General features: G+C 42.3%; 6 protein-coding genes across 8 annotated transcripts; 3 read left to right on the forward strand and 3 right to left on the reverse strand.

Annotated features, from left to right (window-relative positions):
- Window positions 1–1,469: 1,469 nt before the first annotated feature.
- Window positions 1,470–2,446, forward strand: BCIN_07g02620 (hypothetical protein). Its single transcript, XM_001558622.2, has 2 exons — window positions 1,470–1,717; window positions 1,771–2,446. Exons 1-2 carry the CDS (start codon window positions 1,558–1,560, stop codon window positions 2,244–2,246), a joined length of 636 nt encoding a protein of 211 aa, XP_001558672.2. The 5' UTR covers window positions 1,470–1,557; the 3' UTR covers window positions 2,247–2,446.
- A 489-nt stretch (window positions 2,447–2,935) lies between these two features.
- Window positions 2,936–4,372, reverse strand: BCIN_07g02630 (hypothetical protein). 2 transcript variants are annotated; one of them, XM_024693937.1, is made up of 3 exons: window positions 3,863–4,372; window positions 3,259–3,521; window positions 2,936–3,035 (listed from the first exon to the last, which is right to left on the reverse strand). In XM_024693937.1, exons 1-3 carry the CDS (start codon window positions 4,332–4,334, stop codon window positions 3,033–3,035), a joined length of 738 nt encoding a protein of 245 aa, XP_024549726.1. In that variant the 5' UTR covers window positions 4,335–4,372; the 3' UTR covers window positions 2,936–3,032. The 2 variants fall into 2 exon arrangements, with proteins under 2 accessions (XP_024549726.1, XP_024549725.1); XM_024693936.1 differs by having other exon boundaries at window positions 2,936–3,521.
- Window positions 4,373–4,509: 137 nt separating this feature from the next.
- On the forward strand, window positions 4,510–7,132 carry BCIN_07g02640 (hypothetical protein). 2 transcript variants are annotated; one of them, XM_024693938.1, is made up of 4 exons: window positions 4,510–4,919; window positions 5,001–5,326; window positions 5,378–6,459; window positions 6,522–7,132. In XM_024693938.1, exons 2-4 carry the CDS (start codon window positions 5,176–5,178, stop codon window positions 6,855–6,857), a joined length of 1,569 nt encoding a protein of 522 aa, XP_024549727.1. In that variant the 5' UTR covers window positions 4,510–4,919; window positions 5,001–5,175; the 3' UTR covers window positions 6,858–7,132. The 2 variants fall into 2 exon arrangements, with proteins under 2 accessions (XP_024549727.1, XP_001558670.1); XM_001558620.2 differs by lacking the exon at window positions 4,510–4,919 and having other exon boundaries at window positions 4,941–5,326.
- Window positions 7,133–7,413: 281 nt separating this feature from the next.
- On the forward strand, window positions 7,414–9,314 carry BCIN_07g02650 (hypothetical protein). The gene is made up of 4 exons (XM_001558619.2): window positions 7,414–8,137; window positions 8,199–8,372; window positions 8,425–8,989; window positions 9,089–9,314. The coding sequence occupies exons 1-4, from the start codon at window positions 7,706–7,708 to the stop codon at window positions 9,184–9,186; spliced, it is 1,269 nt and encodes a 422-aa protein (XP_001558669.1). The 5' UTR covers window positions 7,414–7,705; the 3' UTR covers window positions 9,187–9,314.
- Window positions 9,315–11,117: 1,803 nt separating this feature from the next.
- On the reverse strand, window positions 11,118–12,117 carry BCIN_07g02660 (hypothetical protein). Its single transcript, XM_001558618.2, has one exon. It carries the CDS (start codon window positions 11,848–11,850, stop codon window positions 11,230–11,232), a length of 621 nt encoding a protein of 206 aa, XP_001558668.2. The 5' UTR covers window positions 11,851–12,117; the 3' UTR covers window positions 11,118–11,229.
- A 366-nt stretch (window positions 12,118–12,483) lies between these two features.
- Window positions 12,484–14,949, reverse strand: BCIN_07g02670 (hypothetical protein). Its single transcript, XM_024693939.1, has 4 exons — window positions 14,790–14,949; window positions 14,209–14,737; window positions 14,026–14,157; window positions 12,484–13,974 (listed from the first exon to the last, which is right to left on the reverse strand). Exons 1-4 carry the CDS (start codon window positions 14,910–14,912, stop codon window positions 12,956–12,958), a joined length of 1,803 nt encoding a protein of 600 aa, XP_024549728.1. The 5' UTR covers window positions 14,913–14,949; the 3' UTR covers window positions 12,484–12,955.
- Between the last annotated feature and the right edge of the window lie 342 nt (window positions 14,950–15,291).

Genomic DNA, 15,291 nt, shown 5'->3' on the forward strand with positions numbered 1-15,291 from the left:
ATTTTGGCTGTGAGTTTGATGCTTTGATATGTTCTCTTCATGATACCTAGGATTGAAGACTTTGTGGATGTATCCGTTGCCGCCGGGGAGAAGGGGTGTGAGGTTTAGATCTATGGAGAGGAGAGGAGAGGAGGGGAGAGGAGAGGAGAGCGTGAGTATGAGTATGATTACAACAGCAGATTATGAGGCAAAGATAAATACTTAGCCTTGATTTCAAGATGATATCCACCCCACCCCCTTCCTTTCACCTCCGCACTTTCAACCCACAATCCCCTCAAATACATCATCGCCCATCTCTCGGGTCCTCATCTCAAGAGAACAGCACCCGCACCTCTTGTGGATCCTTCTCAGTCTCTCCTCACCACTTCTCGCGCCTCGCCAATTCGGCTCAAATCTAGACACCTCTCTTGTAGATTTATGGATTGGGTTTCATGGGGGAAACACTCCCCTGGTGTGTGGTTTACTTAGGCTAAGGCAAGGTAAGGCAAGGGAAATTCAATAATGATTTTCTGTTCTGTTCTGTTCTTTGTTTGGCTTGGTTTGGCTTGGTTTAGCACTTGGGATGGATGGAGATGCTGTGGGTAGAGGAGATGGTGTGGGTATAGATAGTGTGTTGGCTGGTGGGATTATGGGATTGTATGATTGTGGGATGGGTGTTGGATTGTGGTACTGGGAATCTGGGAATCGTGGGTGTTTGTGGATCCTCAGCTTGGATGATTTTAGGAAGTGGGGAAGTTGAGGGGAGCGATTATGGGTTTCTGGCTCGTTAATATAATTAGCAGCTTTGTCAGTGTATACTTGAGCTTAGCGGTTCTTTGTTTGGGAATGAGTTTGAAAAGTCTAGATGACTTGATGATTTGTATACTATGAAGGTCGCACACATCCAAGTTTATTATGGAGAATCATGCGCTCGAGTCAATTGATGGTATGGACTCATTTGGACTCTGTTGGTTTGAACATAAGTCTCATTGTTGTTAGATGTCTTTATGGTTGGTAGTCGGGGAGATGGATATCGTCGTGTCGAGTCCTATTTTTTGAAGAACATCTGATTTTTCGGCTTGGGGAATGGCAATCTTGGTTTCTGTTTTGAGTTGTGGGAGCATTGTGGAAATGATGTCGAATGTGCAGAGAGAGCTTTGGAGTCTCTTCGTACGCTTTGTTAGGTGTTTCAAGGGGCTGGTGGTATATGGTGGATTGTCTTGAAATCTGTAAATCGATAAGTTGGAGTTGAAGAAAGAATTACTTCTCTGTTATGGAATGGAAGGGAGCTGAAAGTTTAGAATATCTTGTTGCAGTAGCGTTCCGAAAAGGTCGTTGATATTGCTGCTTTTTGTAATATCAAGCTTTACATCTTCACCTCGCCTCACCTGCCCTGCCCTAACCTCACTTCACTTAAAACATATCTCAAAAACATTAGTTCAACCGATTGATTAAAACAAACGAACTTTGATAAAATCAAAATATTCCTCGACCTTTTAAAAATTACAATGAACAATTTCTTCTGATCAAAACGTTCAGGATGGAAGCACATGAGATATACAAACCACTTGGCCAGCAATGCTGGAAACTCTTGAATCCGATCGCAGAATATCAATTGAGGAGGCAAGAAAAACTAGAGCCAAATGGACGGCGACAGTCAAGCACAACCCGATCTACGCCAATTACCACATAGAAGTGAAGTATTATTGGGTGGAAAAATTAATGTGGCTCGATCTGTGTAAGTTGATCATTTTGAATAAAATATAAAATGATGAAACTAACATTTTCTAGTCAAAGGCCATCTTTTCCCCGGAATCAAGCCTAAGCCCACTGCACATGCTGCGACGACACCAATCGCAGGTACAGCAACAGACAGGTGCTCTGAGTCCACTGGTGGCAATAAGGCATCAAAAGCTGCATCTGCTGCCGAAGGAAGACACCTCAATAACACGCCCAAGACCTATCCAAGACTTGCAAGCAACAGCAATGCCTCCACCACGGGTCAACCTTCTGCGCAAGGAAAGGTGAATAAGCTTCAGGTTAAATCCCACGCTATCCCATCACCTTCAGAAATCACCGAGACAGTTTCAACTTTGAGCTCTATGGATTCATTGGTAAGACAGAACAATATGAGAGATTACATGGAAAATAGCGAGGATGTCGAATTACAGCAGGGCTGTGGGCAAGGATCAGAAAATCTGCCTGGCACCAATGCCATCAGCACCAGCTGGTTCAAATCCTACTGCAGGGAAGATCCATTGTCCTGACGCCGCTCATAGAACTTCAATCGAACTATTCGCAAGGAAGCGAAAGATAGCAGCCTCCGCTCTTGACGCAGTGTCATCGAGCAAGACGGTGGTAACAGAGCAGACAAAACATCTCAAGCTTGAAAATTATCCACAATTGGACACGATGAAGCAGCTCTGGTACCGTCCTCGTTATGGCATATCAATCCCGGCAAGCCTCACAGTTACCGAAATGTTGATGTCACGTAAGGCGGCAGTAGAAAAGCGCTTTGGAGTCCGATTTGAATACGGTCTCCATAAGGACGAGCTTCTATTCTACTGCGAACCTGCTGACATCGGAAGCTTGAATTACAGCCATGCCGTTGAGCTCTGTGAGCCTGCTTTCAAGTCCCTCAACGAGTTTTTGCGCAACTCGTACGGAAAATTGGGGTGCATCGACGACTATCTCAAGTCAAGTAACTGGGTCGTCAAAGAGACATATGAGGGAGAAATTCGGCACTTTCGCAATGATGTTCATCTTCACGATAGAAGTGATCCAAGCAAATGGAATAAACAAGCCAACTGCTCGTTGTTCTGATCCTCATCCAACTCTTTCCTCTCTAAATAAATCATCGCTTAAGATCGTGCATTTTTTTCTTTTCCATACATTTACTTTTTAAATGCCTTTATTGAAGCTCAGAGGATCTACTTGTTTCCTTCATATTGAGTTTTGGGTCCACTAACTTTTATTGCAAGATAGAACCAAAATAGTCTATTTTCATTGATTGTTCCATGCGTTCTGAGAGCCGCCGAGCTTCGACAAGCTTGTCACTTTTGATCTGTTACTCTTCAATTTCTCGTGGAGCCTCAAGGAAAATAAAAGGTTGTGGGTTAAACTAGGATAGAAACGTGTGTTTCAAATCTAGCTCTTATTGTTCTAGATTCGGTAATAGAAGCCACCAAGGTGCTGCATACGTGAACTCGAGGTTGATGACTGTATTGGTGTGAAATAGTTCTGTATTAAAAATAACATTTGATTGTTGGAAATACTTACAAAACAATCGAAATGAATCAATAGAGTGTTTAAAAGCCATTTATCGTTAATCCTAAAGAACAGACAGCGGGATGTGTAATTTTCCTTGAGTTCTTGTCCACCTTTAACACAAGCGTTTTGTTGGTTGCGCTGTTGAGACATGTGTTGTTGAACCAACGAGTCAAGTTGACTAGCAGAGGTAGTGTATATCGAGATTCGTGCACTAGTGGGTGCATAGACTGACGCGTCACTTATCAACTTTCGAAAATTTTGATAAACCCATTCTTCGATTGCTTGATATTAGAACTTGTCTTCTAATTGTCCAATTACTGATGAAATATTATGATAATTCCGAAGATACAAGAATAGATACCTCTTGAGATATTCCCAAGTCTATTTTTGTAGTGTCCTGTTAGACCACAAGCCCACTAGGGATATAGGGAAGTTCTGTAGTCACAGGAAAGCCTTCCTAGCCAACTTGTTCAGATACTGGCAAGTGGAAGTCTGCCAGTAGTATATCGATTTCCAGCTTGCACCGGAGAGCCAATACGCGTAAACTCCGGTTTAGACATTCCAAGCACTATATCGGTCGTTTTGCAACAAAGAAAATTTAAGTTCCACTCACTTATGTTGAGATTCAAATTCTGTAGCTCTGTCTTGGACGCCACAAGCGCATCAGAAGCGAGATCCCTCTCCGCGAATCCTTCCCCAATGTGCGGTGGAAGAGAAAGTTTTCCAATTCCCAATGGCTGTGGAACTGAAGTATTGGCATGTCTACGGAGATATAGGAGTACAATAGCCTCGTTTTCAAACTTTTCGGTGCGGTAGAGCAATTGACCTAATGCAGCGAAATTTACAACAGCTTGGTAGCCATCATCACATGCTACTCGATAAGCAACATCGTATCCTCTAGTCTTCGATCGAACTGCAGTGAGCTGATTACCAGGCCGATGACTCCCTGGAAGTTGACAGGAAATTTGTTCTGGCTTAGATTGTAATGATCTTTGGAACCATACCATGAAGTCTCTCTGCTGTTCCTTCTGAGCCACGGAACCGAAATGTATGACTCTCGAGCTACTATTACCCGAGGCAGTCATCAATTCAAACTTTGGGAGCGTAAATTACTGAAAACGTCAGCACTTTTGAAAGGAACGATAATTAAGGAAGTTCTCCTTATGAAACTCGTGTCGTGATTTGGGAGCGGCCGCCCAGAAGAACGATATCACGTGAAATCCAACAACACTTTCCCAACCTTTCTACCTTCTCTTTTTCGCAAATCAACCAATTTATCATCTCAAATTCTTGGGACTCTTTCGATCTTGGACTGATGATGGCGATAGATCCATATTTTCATTCTTTCAAGCATCGCAGAAACGACATCGGACAGCGATATTGATGAGGCGTTCCTCCTAACTATGCCGAGCGAACGGGCAGTGAAGTGAATGATGGGGAAGATTGGTCCTTTCACGATATTTACCATAGACCACCAAATTCACACAATTCATCAATATTAAGCAATTCTACTCTTCCAAATCTCACCGAGATAAAGTCACAGAACTGATATGATAGGACTTCTCATCCCTGCTATTAAACATGGGTTACAGCGCGTCTGTGCAAATCACAACCTCGTAATCATCAAACTCGTGCTCCAGATGAGGAAGGTCGCGCGTCGCACCAGCATGGTTCGTTTCACTTGATCGTGTGGTGAAATGTTTTCTTCACCTCGCATTTGTTGACTTCTGTCCTTCCATTAACTTTTCTAGAATTATCTGTGGTTTTATGAGACGAAGAGCTTCAACTTCAACAGCCCATCCAGCCGTCGTTTTTGCGTTGTATTGGGCAATTTGATATCGGATATTTTCGGAACCTCGGTATCACGTTCATTTACAGACAGCCTGATTGTTTGTCAACGGTTATCTTCAATCACGAGAATTTGATATGGCAACATCTCCTACATCCTCTAATCCTTTTTCTCCACCAGGACAAACTGCTTCAAGTGGCAGCGCTGGTCAATTCGATATTGATAACACACTGTTTGTTAGCAAAGATGTCTCTTTGTCCTTGAGTCCTGAGTCCTTAGTTATCAAAGGTATGTAGATCTGTTTCGTATGGTATTTTCAACATACTCAAGAGTTCACAGGCGCCGAGACAGCAAACAAGCCGGAGAAAGGAGCAAAATCAGCCGGTGCCCGTCGTTCCGTAACATTGGATGCATCTGCCTATTCAGAACCTGTTGGGTCGTCAAATTTAAGGGCAATCCCTTTACGTCAGATCCTTTGGGCTGAAATAACTGAGACTGAACTCATCATAAATTACGCAAAGGAGATTTCAAAGATTGTTCTTCAACCAGCGGTACTGAAGTATGTTATCGAAGAAGAGCGAGACCGAGTGGAAGCGTGGGTTTCTAGGCTCAAAGATCGCGCATATGGAAAATCCCAGCAGCAGAAACGAGTTAAAGTGATAATTAACCCAAAGAGTGGAAAGGGACAATCCGAGAAAATCTATGCAAAAGACGTTGCGCCTATTCTTGATGCTGCTCATCTTTCTATCGATGTGACAGTAACTAAAGCCTCAAGGGAGGCCACTGATATCGTGGAAAAACTCGACATAGAAGCTTATGATGTGATAATTTGTTGTTCTGGAGATGGTCTTCCATTTGAGGTTTTCAATGGTCTTGGCAAACGTAAAGATGCAATGAAAGCTCTTTCGAAAATGGCCATAGCGCACATACCTTGTGGATCTGGAAATGGGCTACATTGCAGTCTTCATGGCAATATCAGATCTACCAGTATTGCAGCCCTTTCAATAGTTAAAGGTATTCGTACTCCTTTAGACTTGATTTCGGTCACACAAGGCGAAGAGAGACATTTATCCTTTCTCTCGCAAGCACTCGGTATTGTGGCCGAATTTGACCTGGGAACAGAGCATTTGCGGTGGATGGGAGGAACACGATTCGTTTATGGGTTTGTCATGAAGTCTCTCCAAAAGAAAATCTTCCCATGTGACATTGCAGTCAAGGTGGTTACAGACGACAAAGAAGATATCAAGCGGCGTTATCGTGATGCTATGGAAGTTGGTAGTACTTCTGAAGAATTATTACGAGAGAATAGTTCTTTGGAAGGTGGTTTACCCGAGTTGAAATATGGAAATTCTAGCGACCCATTACCTGAAGGGTGGGAAGTCGAACAACATGACAATTTGGGAAGCTTTTACTGTGGTAATGTGAGTACTTTCCATGATCAAATTACCGTAACAATGTAATTGAGCTAATCAATGCGTTTTAGATGTCTTGGATGGGAGCAGATGTAGATTATTTTCCAGCTGCACTTCCAAATGATGGTTGTATGGATATGGTAACCATTGATTATTCAAAACTTAGTCGACTCCAAGCACTACAACTTCTTCCGGCTGTTGAGAGTGGAAAATTCTTCGGTCTACCATATGTCAATTATCGCAAAGTCGAAGCATACCGCATCACTCCAAAGAACCAGTCAGACGGTTATATATCAATAGACGGAGAGCGAGTGCCGTTTGGACCATTCCAAGCCGAAGTACATCGAGGATTAGGAACGGTACTTTCAGTGTCAGGATATAGATATGAGACCCTTGGTCCTAAGTAATGAAGTGAAATATCTGGAAATATTTGAAGGAGGAGTTTTAATATGACGCTCGGATACTAATTCGACAATGTCACTAGGTTACTCATCATGCTTTTGGCATGTGCCTTTTGTTTGCTCTATTTATGGAAGGAGAATGTGGTCTACTAGGTATAGAGTAGTGGATCTTGGCCTTTCAATGTTTTTTTTTTTGGATGGATCCAGTTAGAACATGACTAGAACCCATATTTGCGTAGTTTTGCATAAAGTTATACCAATCATACCCCGCCATTTCTCCACAAACCCTAATTTTCCACCACTGTTGAATCGTCATCCAAGATAACACGAGGAAGATCAGCCGGCGCTACCCCACATTAATTAGCTGCCGAACCCTCTATATCATGGTCTCCCCGAATCCCCCGAGGTAAAGATTTGCTATCAATGTTGCATTAGGTCTATCGTACCTACTTTAAACTGCATGCATGTATTACTGATCATGACGTTGATCTGTACATGGACCTGACTGAGTATGTTGATCTTGTGATGAGAATAATTTTGATATGGGCCGAAGAGGGCCGACGGATATACTTTGAACCTTTTGACCAAGTGGAGTCAAATGAAGTAAAGCATGCGCTCCAATCATTATAGGTCAGCAGCAAGACTAAAGTGTAATTTAATGGCTCACTGCACGGGAAGTCCTGTTCTTGGAAAGAGAAGATGAACTTGTTTACATGTATGGCTCAATTGATACGGACTCCGCCTTGTTGCATTCGGAGTGCTTGAGCCAAATTTCTATAACATGATGTTCCACCCCGACCAGATGAAGAGTTTCTTAAGCAGTCACAGAATACGACTCTTCTCTTCTGCCCATCATGTACTTCTCAAAAATCCTCCTTCTAATTTCCCCTCTCCTCTTATCCATCAACGCATCTCCAATTGAAGAACGAGCCTCCTGGCCTTACGCCCCCTTTACCACATCAGGTCGATGGATTCTTGATTCAGCTGGCCACAATGTGTCTTATGCTGGTGCCAATTGGCCTGGTGCTGCAGACACCATGATACCTGAGGGTCTCCAGTATCAATCAATCGCCAGTATCGTGACGAAGATTAAAAGTCTAGGAATGAATGTCATTCGTCTTACATATGCCATTGAGATGATTGATGATTTTTACGCCAATGGTCAGGTGGATACATCGATTTTGACCAGTTTCACAAAGGCATTGGGAACAACCAATGGTACAGCCGTTTTCAATCAGGTTGTTAAGAACAATCCTACTTTTACAAGTAAGACAACTAGGATGCAGGTACGAATGTTCCAGTCACACTAATTTCGAAGACGTTGCTGACCTAATTGTCAATTCAAAGGTCTTTGATGCTATTGCTGCAGAGTGCTTCAAGCAGCAGATTTATGTGCATCTTGATAATCATGTCTCGAAAGCTATTTGGTGCTGCTCTAATACTGACGGAAACTCTTGGTTTGGAGATACTTATTTCAATGTTTCGAATTGGCAACGAGGTATTGCATACATGGCTACTCGGGTAAGTCGTTTCCTCCTAAGCTCCACCCATTAAAGTATTTAACATAAAATAGGGTGCGTCCTGGGGTAACTTAATGTCCATGGCACTTCGCAACGAACTGAGAGAACCAACTTCAAACCCTTCTCTCGATTCGTCTTCATATAACTGGGAAAATTGGTACACCAATGTTGTAGCCGGCATGAACAGTATCCACACCGCTAACCCCAACGTTTTGATCTTCATCTCGGGTCTCAACTTCGATACCGATTTATCAACCATCCCAAACGCAGGTCTCCTCACACCATCTACCACTCAAAAATTCCTCAAATCATCTTTCTCCTATGCTAACAAGTTGGTTTTGGAACTTCACAATTACGCAAGCAGTACTTCCAGCTGCTCAAGTTTGCAAAGCAGTCTCAAGTCTCAAGGATATAATGCTTTGAATGCTGGAGTCACGAATCAAATGCCGGTGGTGTTGACGGAGTGGGGTCATGCCCAGACAGCGGCGGATTATGCAACGGTTTACTCGACATGTTTGAAGACATATCTAACTTCTATCAAGGGAGGTTGGATGGTTTGGGTTCTAAGCGGAAGCTATTACATTCGATCTGGAACTCAAGATTTTGAAGAGACTTGGGGTAAGTCTTTCTGCATTTTCCGTCATTTCATGGTCTATAGATGGACACAAGGAAGAAGATTAAGTTTTGAGAATCCTGAAACTGACTAATTTTGTATAGGCTTACTTACCCATGACTGGTCAGCTTGGAGAGATCCAACAGATGTGGCCAATGTGATTGTGCCAATGGTTAGTGGGACGAAGATTTACTCGCCATAATCTCTATCAATGAAAACATGAATAACGGATTGAAATGATCAACTTGTATATATGATTACTTTTTTTTATTAAAAAAAATAGCAATAGTCCCATTTGAATGCTTTTTTTTTAACCCCAAATCACTAGTAGCTGATCTGCTGGATATATCACCCCGTTTGAGAAAACCGTCCAAATAACGTGGGAACAACCTTCCATTATGAAGCACATAAACTTGAAAGATATAGAACTTTGAACGAACCATGGAAAACCTAGAAGCGCAAAGCATGCTGTCGAATATGTTATCCATCGCCCACGATTACCGAGCAGACTCGAACCCTCGGAACTTACACAAGAGATTGAAGTTTGCCATTTCATCATTGTCTGTTTTTGAATGATCCTTCAAATTTGCCGAAATAAGGTTAGGTTACTATTAGATAGCATATCATCTTCGACGCAAAGAATGATTGGCACAAAAACAAGTAATCTATTAACACAATCTAATCTGATAAAACAATCTCATCTAGCGCTTATTTCACAACTACATTCCAACATTTTGGAATGTTCAAATCATTTGGGGCTATTGGATTGTTTTAGTTCTTTAGCTCTCATTGGGTATTTAAGTATTTAAAATTTGTGCATCTTAAGTAGTTATACGTAGTAGGAGATCTAGAAGAGGTGCAATTAGCAACCCCGCCAGCCAATCTCCATCCTTATCTCATTAGCGATATAATTAGCGGACCATGCCATGTGTATCCTCAGGCATATGTCGCTAGTTGGAAGGTCTTCACCGAACTCTAATAACTTCACTTCATTTCATTTCATACATGTTATATTTTACCATCACTCTTAAAACGATATATTCAGGAAACTGTATGTGTGGAATTGTGTTCATGGTTGATCGAAACTTGGTTTTAAGAAATATCTATCTAGGAACCACGATATTCACGAAATCTATCCATAAAAGGTGTATAGCTAGGTACCTGAAACTATTTTCAACCCAACTCTCTCGACAAGATCCGCCAATCATGACAGGAGCTCCTCCTCCCTTCATCAAACGTCCTTGAGATCATTTCGATTATGTGTTCTGGGGTTTGATCTCTTGAAATTTGCCTTCTCACGTCCACCAAATATCTGCCAACATTTTGTTACACCCCAATGGCTTTCCCTATCCCGTGTGATCGACCCATCTTATCATCCATTTATCTGTCGTACATTCGATTTCTGTAAGCAGAACCACGGGAGTTCCATTTTCGATTATTTCATTTCGGACCAACATCATGGAACCTGTTTCGAAAATATGATCAGTGATAAGTAGCAAAATTGGAAAGCACAAGTAGCATGCCATTAAAGCAGTACAAATTTCCTTTTCCCGATTCTGAAATATAGTCAGAAAAGTGCGCGCCGTAGAGAGCTCCACGTTCTCTTTATTGTCATCTTTTTTTCCCTCTCCTATTTCGATGCCAGCAAGGAATCTCTTCGCAAAGATTCGGAGATCTGCATACCAGTCAAGTCACTGTCAAAGTTTTTATTTCATACCACTTCCTGTCCATTCTAGATTTCTTTTTACCGAAAAAGAATATTGTCATAGTTAGTTCATTTCATTACTTTGTTAGTTTGTTAGCCCATGCAATATCGAATGGTCCCTCCTCTCCTCCCTAGAAGAAAATACGTTCACATGGAACAAGTGTGAGTTGTAAAATGATATGTTTGTCTAAAAATAAATGTTCTACAATTGGCTCCACTCAGAAGACCAAGCCCTACTAAAGGCGGAAGAGAATAACAAGACTCTTTGAGAATTGAGCCCTAAAAATGGCATGATGAACCCCAAGAACGGTTGTATGAACGCAAAGATCCAGTATGAACACAAAGGTTCAAAAAATACATCAAAACCGAGCTACAAAGCAGAGAAGAGAAAAAAAGAGAGGAAAAGGGAGAAAAGATCAGCGAGGCTTTCCGGAAGGAGCAAGCAACTGGAAGCCATTATTGGCCTCTGGTTGCTTCTCCTCATCTTATTCCTTAGGCTCAAGCTTGATATACTGACAAGGAAGCTCATGAGCGCGGCATTCATCCTGATCCGGTCTTCAGTAGCTTTTCTGACTGATTCGGCCTCGGCGTCTTGATCGAAGTTGGCTTTTGCGGTGGCGGCGGTGGCGGAATCGGTGTCTTCTTTGACTTTGATTGCATGGCGCTTGGCTTTTGCTCTCGCCCGATTTTACGGATGCTAATTGTTTTTCTAGCCGCTTTTGCTGCCGATGCCGCGTCTTCCAGAGCTTCCTCAGTGTCAGAGCGAGCATCATTTTCCGAGAAATGATCCGAGGCAGCATCTTCATCATGTCCAATTAAGTTGCTTGTTCTTCTATCAGTCACCCATTTGGGATCAGGAAACGTCATGCGATCTGCCAACTTGAAATTGGATGTGCGGAGGGATGATCCTTCGCGGTAAGTTATAGTCTTAGTCTGAGCTTTAGGGCTTTGAGTCCGATCTTTGACTTTGGCGTTGCTTGCATCCTTGATGAAGGATTCTTTCCGACCACGACCATTCTTACCACTAGCGGGAGCGAGATTCATCAAACCCAGGGCGAATTTAGTAAGGCTTTCCAATAATGTAACACTAAATGTATCAGGTGATGAGGCGGCTGGTGGTGGTGGCGGTGGTGGTAGAAATGATGGAAGTTGCGGCATCATCGAAGGAGGAAAATATTGTGCCGGTGGCGGAGGAAGTTGTGATTGTGGTCAACGACCGACATTGCGGGGTCAATCCTCTCCGATCTATCTTTGAGATTAATCACGAGAGAAGGATTTACCCAGGCTGGGTCTTCTGCAATTGGTATATCTTCCTGCCATGTTCCTGCGTAAACATAGTCTCTCTAATAATGTGGATTTCCAGTTGGTACTGCAGCGCAAATGATGGTGTCCAGATTTTCGGTCTAGTATCGGCAGATAGGGCTTTTCAAAGTGGATGTTCAGTCATATCAGATGGCCATGATAGCATTGGTTTCTGATTTCGACTAAACATCAGGATAAAGATAGATTTGGGTATTCATATGGATCTGTAGGTTGCTTGATTAATATGTAGATGGCTTGTAGTTGTATAAGTTATAATCGAGTCTTCCAAGCTGCTCATCGTGCAATATCTGTATTTGGCGTGGCTCTACCCCTCCCATCTTCCGAAGTGACTCAAATTAGTGACCTTGGGAAGTCCTCAATTGGGATACCGAAGACTAATCAATGAAATTACGCATTGAGACCTGAACCAGAATCAAAACTTTACCATGTCTTATCAAAGCATACTTTTACGGTCTTCAACAATGAAAAATCTGATCCGAGAAAGCTTCTGAAAACCCAATTGTGATTTTAGATGGTATATCCACATCCTCAATGGTAACTCCATACTGATTTTCTCATTTTCGAGTTTTGTAACGAATCGCCATTACATGCAATGATGTTCTGGTAATTCGACAAGACCATTTGTCTTTTGATAGTTTAAAGTTATTTCCGCCGAGATTTGAATCATTATGACATCTCAAGTGTATTCCTCTCAAAGCCTCTCCCACAGCCTCCCCCTAGTCAAGAATTATGAATAAATCAAACTAATTTACGGACGACAAATATCGATTAATAAGTCCGGAGCTTAACAAGGTTGTATTGACCATGCGTTCAACCAAGCAAAAAATATCCGAACTTCAATACCGCAAACTATGTACCCCTACTCCATACCAAACGAAATCATAATCATATTCACACACTCTCTCCACCCTCTCCACTCTCCCACCTTCCATCAAACCAAAACCTAACCCAATCGACAAGCAGTAGGTGGACAATATCCATGATTGCAGCTATAACTGCACAATCCCAAATAACTATCATCTTCTCCCGGCAACGGATACCCTGCTTGATTTGTAATTGGTGGCGCAGGGATTTGAGAGCCATATGACAAACATGTACAAGGACCAGGAGGACAATAGCCATAGTTGCAGGTAAATTGACAGAGGCCGATATAGTTTCCTGGACCCCAGCCTGAGGTACAGACAGTGGAGGGTGAGGGCTCTGGAAGGGAGGATGTTGAGGAAGTAGAAGTAGAGGAAGACGTTGTGGTCGTGGTGGAAATAATGGAAGTGGTAGAAGTGGTCGTGTTAGTTGGTGATGTAGTGCTAGATGATGAAGATGTAGTTGAAATGGGGGGAACACTTGTTGTACTTGTTGTAGGAATGGAAGTAGATGTTGAATATGTAGAGGTAGAAGTCGTAGTTATGAAAGTACTCGTTGAAGTCGTTGTAGCTGGTGGCGGTGGACCATCATTACTAGTCCCGTTCAAAGATCCCACATATGCATTGAAGTTGTATTTCTCGCACTTATCGACGATGTTCAAACCGCCATATCCATTCAAAACCGGGGAACCTTTTCTAGTAACCATAAAATATTGGTTCCCTACACCCATAGTAAAATTGGTAGTGACGATCCCAGCAGGCACATCAATCGACACCGGAGTTTTATCTCCACTCGTAACAACTAGAGTTGCAGGTTTTGTAAGAAGTGTGGTGACGAATATATCATCAGCGAGCATTTCACGTCCATTGGGAGGCCCAAGAGTATCATTTGTGCAGGCAATTCCTTTGGGTGTTGGCCGATACCAATATACAAGTTGATCTTCGGTGACGGTTGGTGTACTAGCTCCGGCTTTATAAGCAGCGATGTATGGTTTCGAAATCACGCGCCAACCATCGTGAGGGAAGCCGTCTGCCCACTGTGATGAACCATCATCTTTATGATTTGGCTCTGGTGGAGAGATATAGTGAGATTCGCCGAAATCTAGAATATTCATGAGCTTGATTTTTACTTTGATGGAGCATTCATAATTACCATTCCAAGATATGATTTCGATAAGTGCGGGTTGCATAGCCAACATTTGATTCCATCGATCGGTAATGAGTTCTTCGCTTATGAAGACCCAGTTCTTAGAGTTGAAATGTGTGGAGAACCATGGAGAAACAGCTAGATACAAGTTAACAATAAATCCTACCTACAAAATCATGGGTTGCTCACGAGCCATATATGGCTTTCCTTTGAGATATGTAAGAAATTTATCATCCCAAGAAGTTGACATCGGACCTGGGATAATACTATTTCCACCATCTGTAGGCCATGCTAACCAAGAAAATGCACCATCAAATGATGTAGTCAGATAACTTGCTTCGATTGGATCTTGCATCATGGGAATGGCGAAAATTGAGTGATTTATTCCAGCTTTGACAGGTGCCCAATCAAAATAATCTCCCACAAAGGTACTGACCACAGCTCCTCCATTATATTGCATTTGTCCCGGATGAGATGCATATTGATTCATGTAGTCCGTGATATTGTTGGTATTTCCATTGTTCCAATATGCAAAGTCGAATGATATGAAAACATGAAATCCGGTTTCTTCGGCTGCTTGATATGCAAGGGCAAGCTGTGTAGGAGTATAGCTATCGATACTTGCACAATTCAAAGCGAACCCATCTATACCAATCTCTTGTGCATGTGCCATATCCATCTTCCAGTCCGAGAGTTTATAGTTCTCGACAATCCCGACCTATTAAACTGATTAATGTGAGTGTCAAAGGCTTTTGAAAAGGATAACTTACCATAAAATGAGCAAACACATATTTAGGAGATGCCGCTCGACTCACTGTTGGTGCAGAAAAGGATAACCATGGTAAGAGTGATACTACAGCCAAAGCACTGACAAGAGTAGAGTGAAGAATCATTTTGATGTCGATATTGAATATAGATACGGGAAAAGCCAAAGGACACCGGGTTCTGTGAGAATAAATATGTTTGTCGCCAGAGTCATGTTGCACCGAGGTAATGAGCCTATATTGTATAATTACGAAAGATGATTTCTTTAACCTATGTATGACCCAAATTTATTGGCGTTCATTACGAATGATCACATATTGGAGCAGTGAATAATGTCAATATATTTTATAACATATGAGACTTCGCGGGGAATGAAGCTACACCAGAGTTTCACACCCCGCAAGTAACCTCAAGCGATTGTAACTAGCTCATAGGGTCATTGGATCCCCCTTCTCTAGAGACGAACCGCGACACAAGACAAGAGTATGAGATCATCGAGACATCTTA

Source organism: Botrytis cinerea, chromosome 7, assembly GCF_000143535.2.
Source record: "Botrytis cinerea B05.10 chromosome 7, complete sequence".
Taxonomy (NCBI): Eukaryota; Fungi; Ascomycota; class Leotiomycetes; order Helotiales; family Sclerotiniaceae; genus Botrytis; species Botrytis cinerea.

Coding starts and splice junctions, on each gene's coding strand:
- BCIN_07g02620 (XM_001558622.2), top strand. CDS start 1,558: ATGCTGGAAACTCTTGAATCCGATCGCAGAATATCAATTGAGGAGGCA. Junction 1,718..1,770: donor ATTAATGTGGCTCGATCTGT/GTAAGTTGATCA, acceptor AACATTTTCTAG/TCAAAGGCCATCTTTTCCCC.
- BCIN_07g02630 (XM_024693936.1), bottom strand. CDS start 4,334: ATGACTGCCTCGGGTAATAGTAGCTCGAGAGTCATACATTTCGGTTCC. Junction 3,522..3,862: donor GAATTTGAATCTCAACATAA/GTGAGTGGAACT, acceptor AAGCAATCGAAG/AATGGGTTTATCAAAATTTT.
- BCIN_07g02640 (XM_024693938.1), top strand. CDS start 5,176: ATGGCAACATCTCCTACATCCTCTAATCCTTTTTCTCCACCAGGACAA. Junction 5,327..5,377: donor TGAGTCCTTAGTTATCAAAG/GTATGTAGATCT, acceptor AAGAGTTCACAG/GCGCCGAGACAGCAAACAAG. Junction 6,460..6,521: donor GAAGCTTTTACTGTGGTAAT/GTGAGTACTTTC, acceptor AATGCGTTTTAG/ATGTCTTGGATGGGAGCAGA.
- BCIN_07g02650 (XM_001558619.2), top strand. CDS start 7,706: ATGTACTTCTCAAAAATCCTCCTTCTAATTTCCCCTCTCCTCTTATCC. Junction 8,138..8,198: donor GTAAGACAACTAGGATGCAG/GTACGAATGTTC, acceptor GTCAATTCAAAG/GTCTTTGATGCTATTGCTGC. Junction 8,373..8,424: donor TTGCATACATGGCTACTCGG/GTAAGTCGTTTC, acceptor AACATAAAATAG/GGTGCGTCCTGGGGTAACTT.
- BCIN_07g02660 (XM_001558618.2), bottom strand. CDS start 11,850: ATGATGCCGCAACTTCCATCATTTCTACCACCACCGCCACCACCACCA.
- BCIN_07g02670 (XM_024693939.1), bottom strand. CDS start 14,912: ATGATTCTTCACTCTACTCTTGTCAGTGCTTTGGCTGTAGTATCACTC. Junction 14,738..14,789: donor ATGTGTTTGCTCATTTTATG/GTAAGTTATCCT, acceptor TCAGTTTAATAG/GTCGGGATTGTCGAGAACTA. Junction 14,158..14,208: donor AGGAAAGCCATATATGGCTC/GTGAGCAACCCA, acceptor ACTTGTATCTAG/CTGTTTCTCCATGGTTCTCC.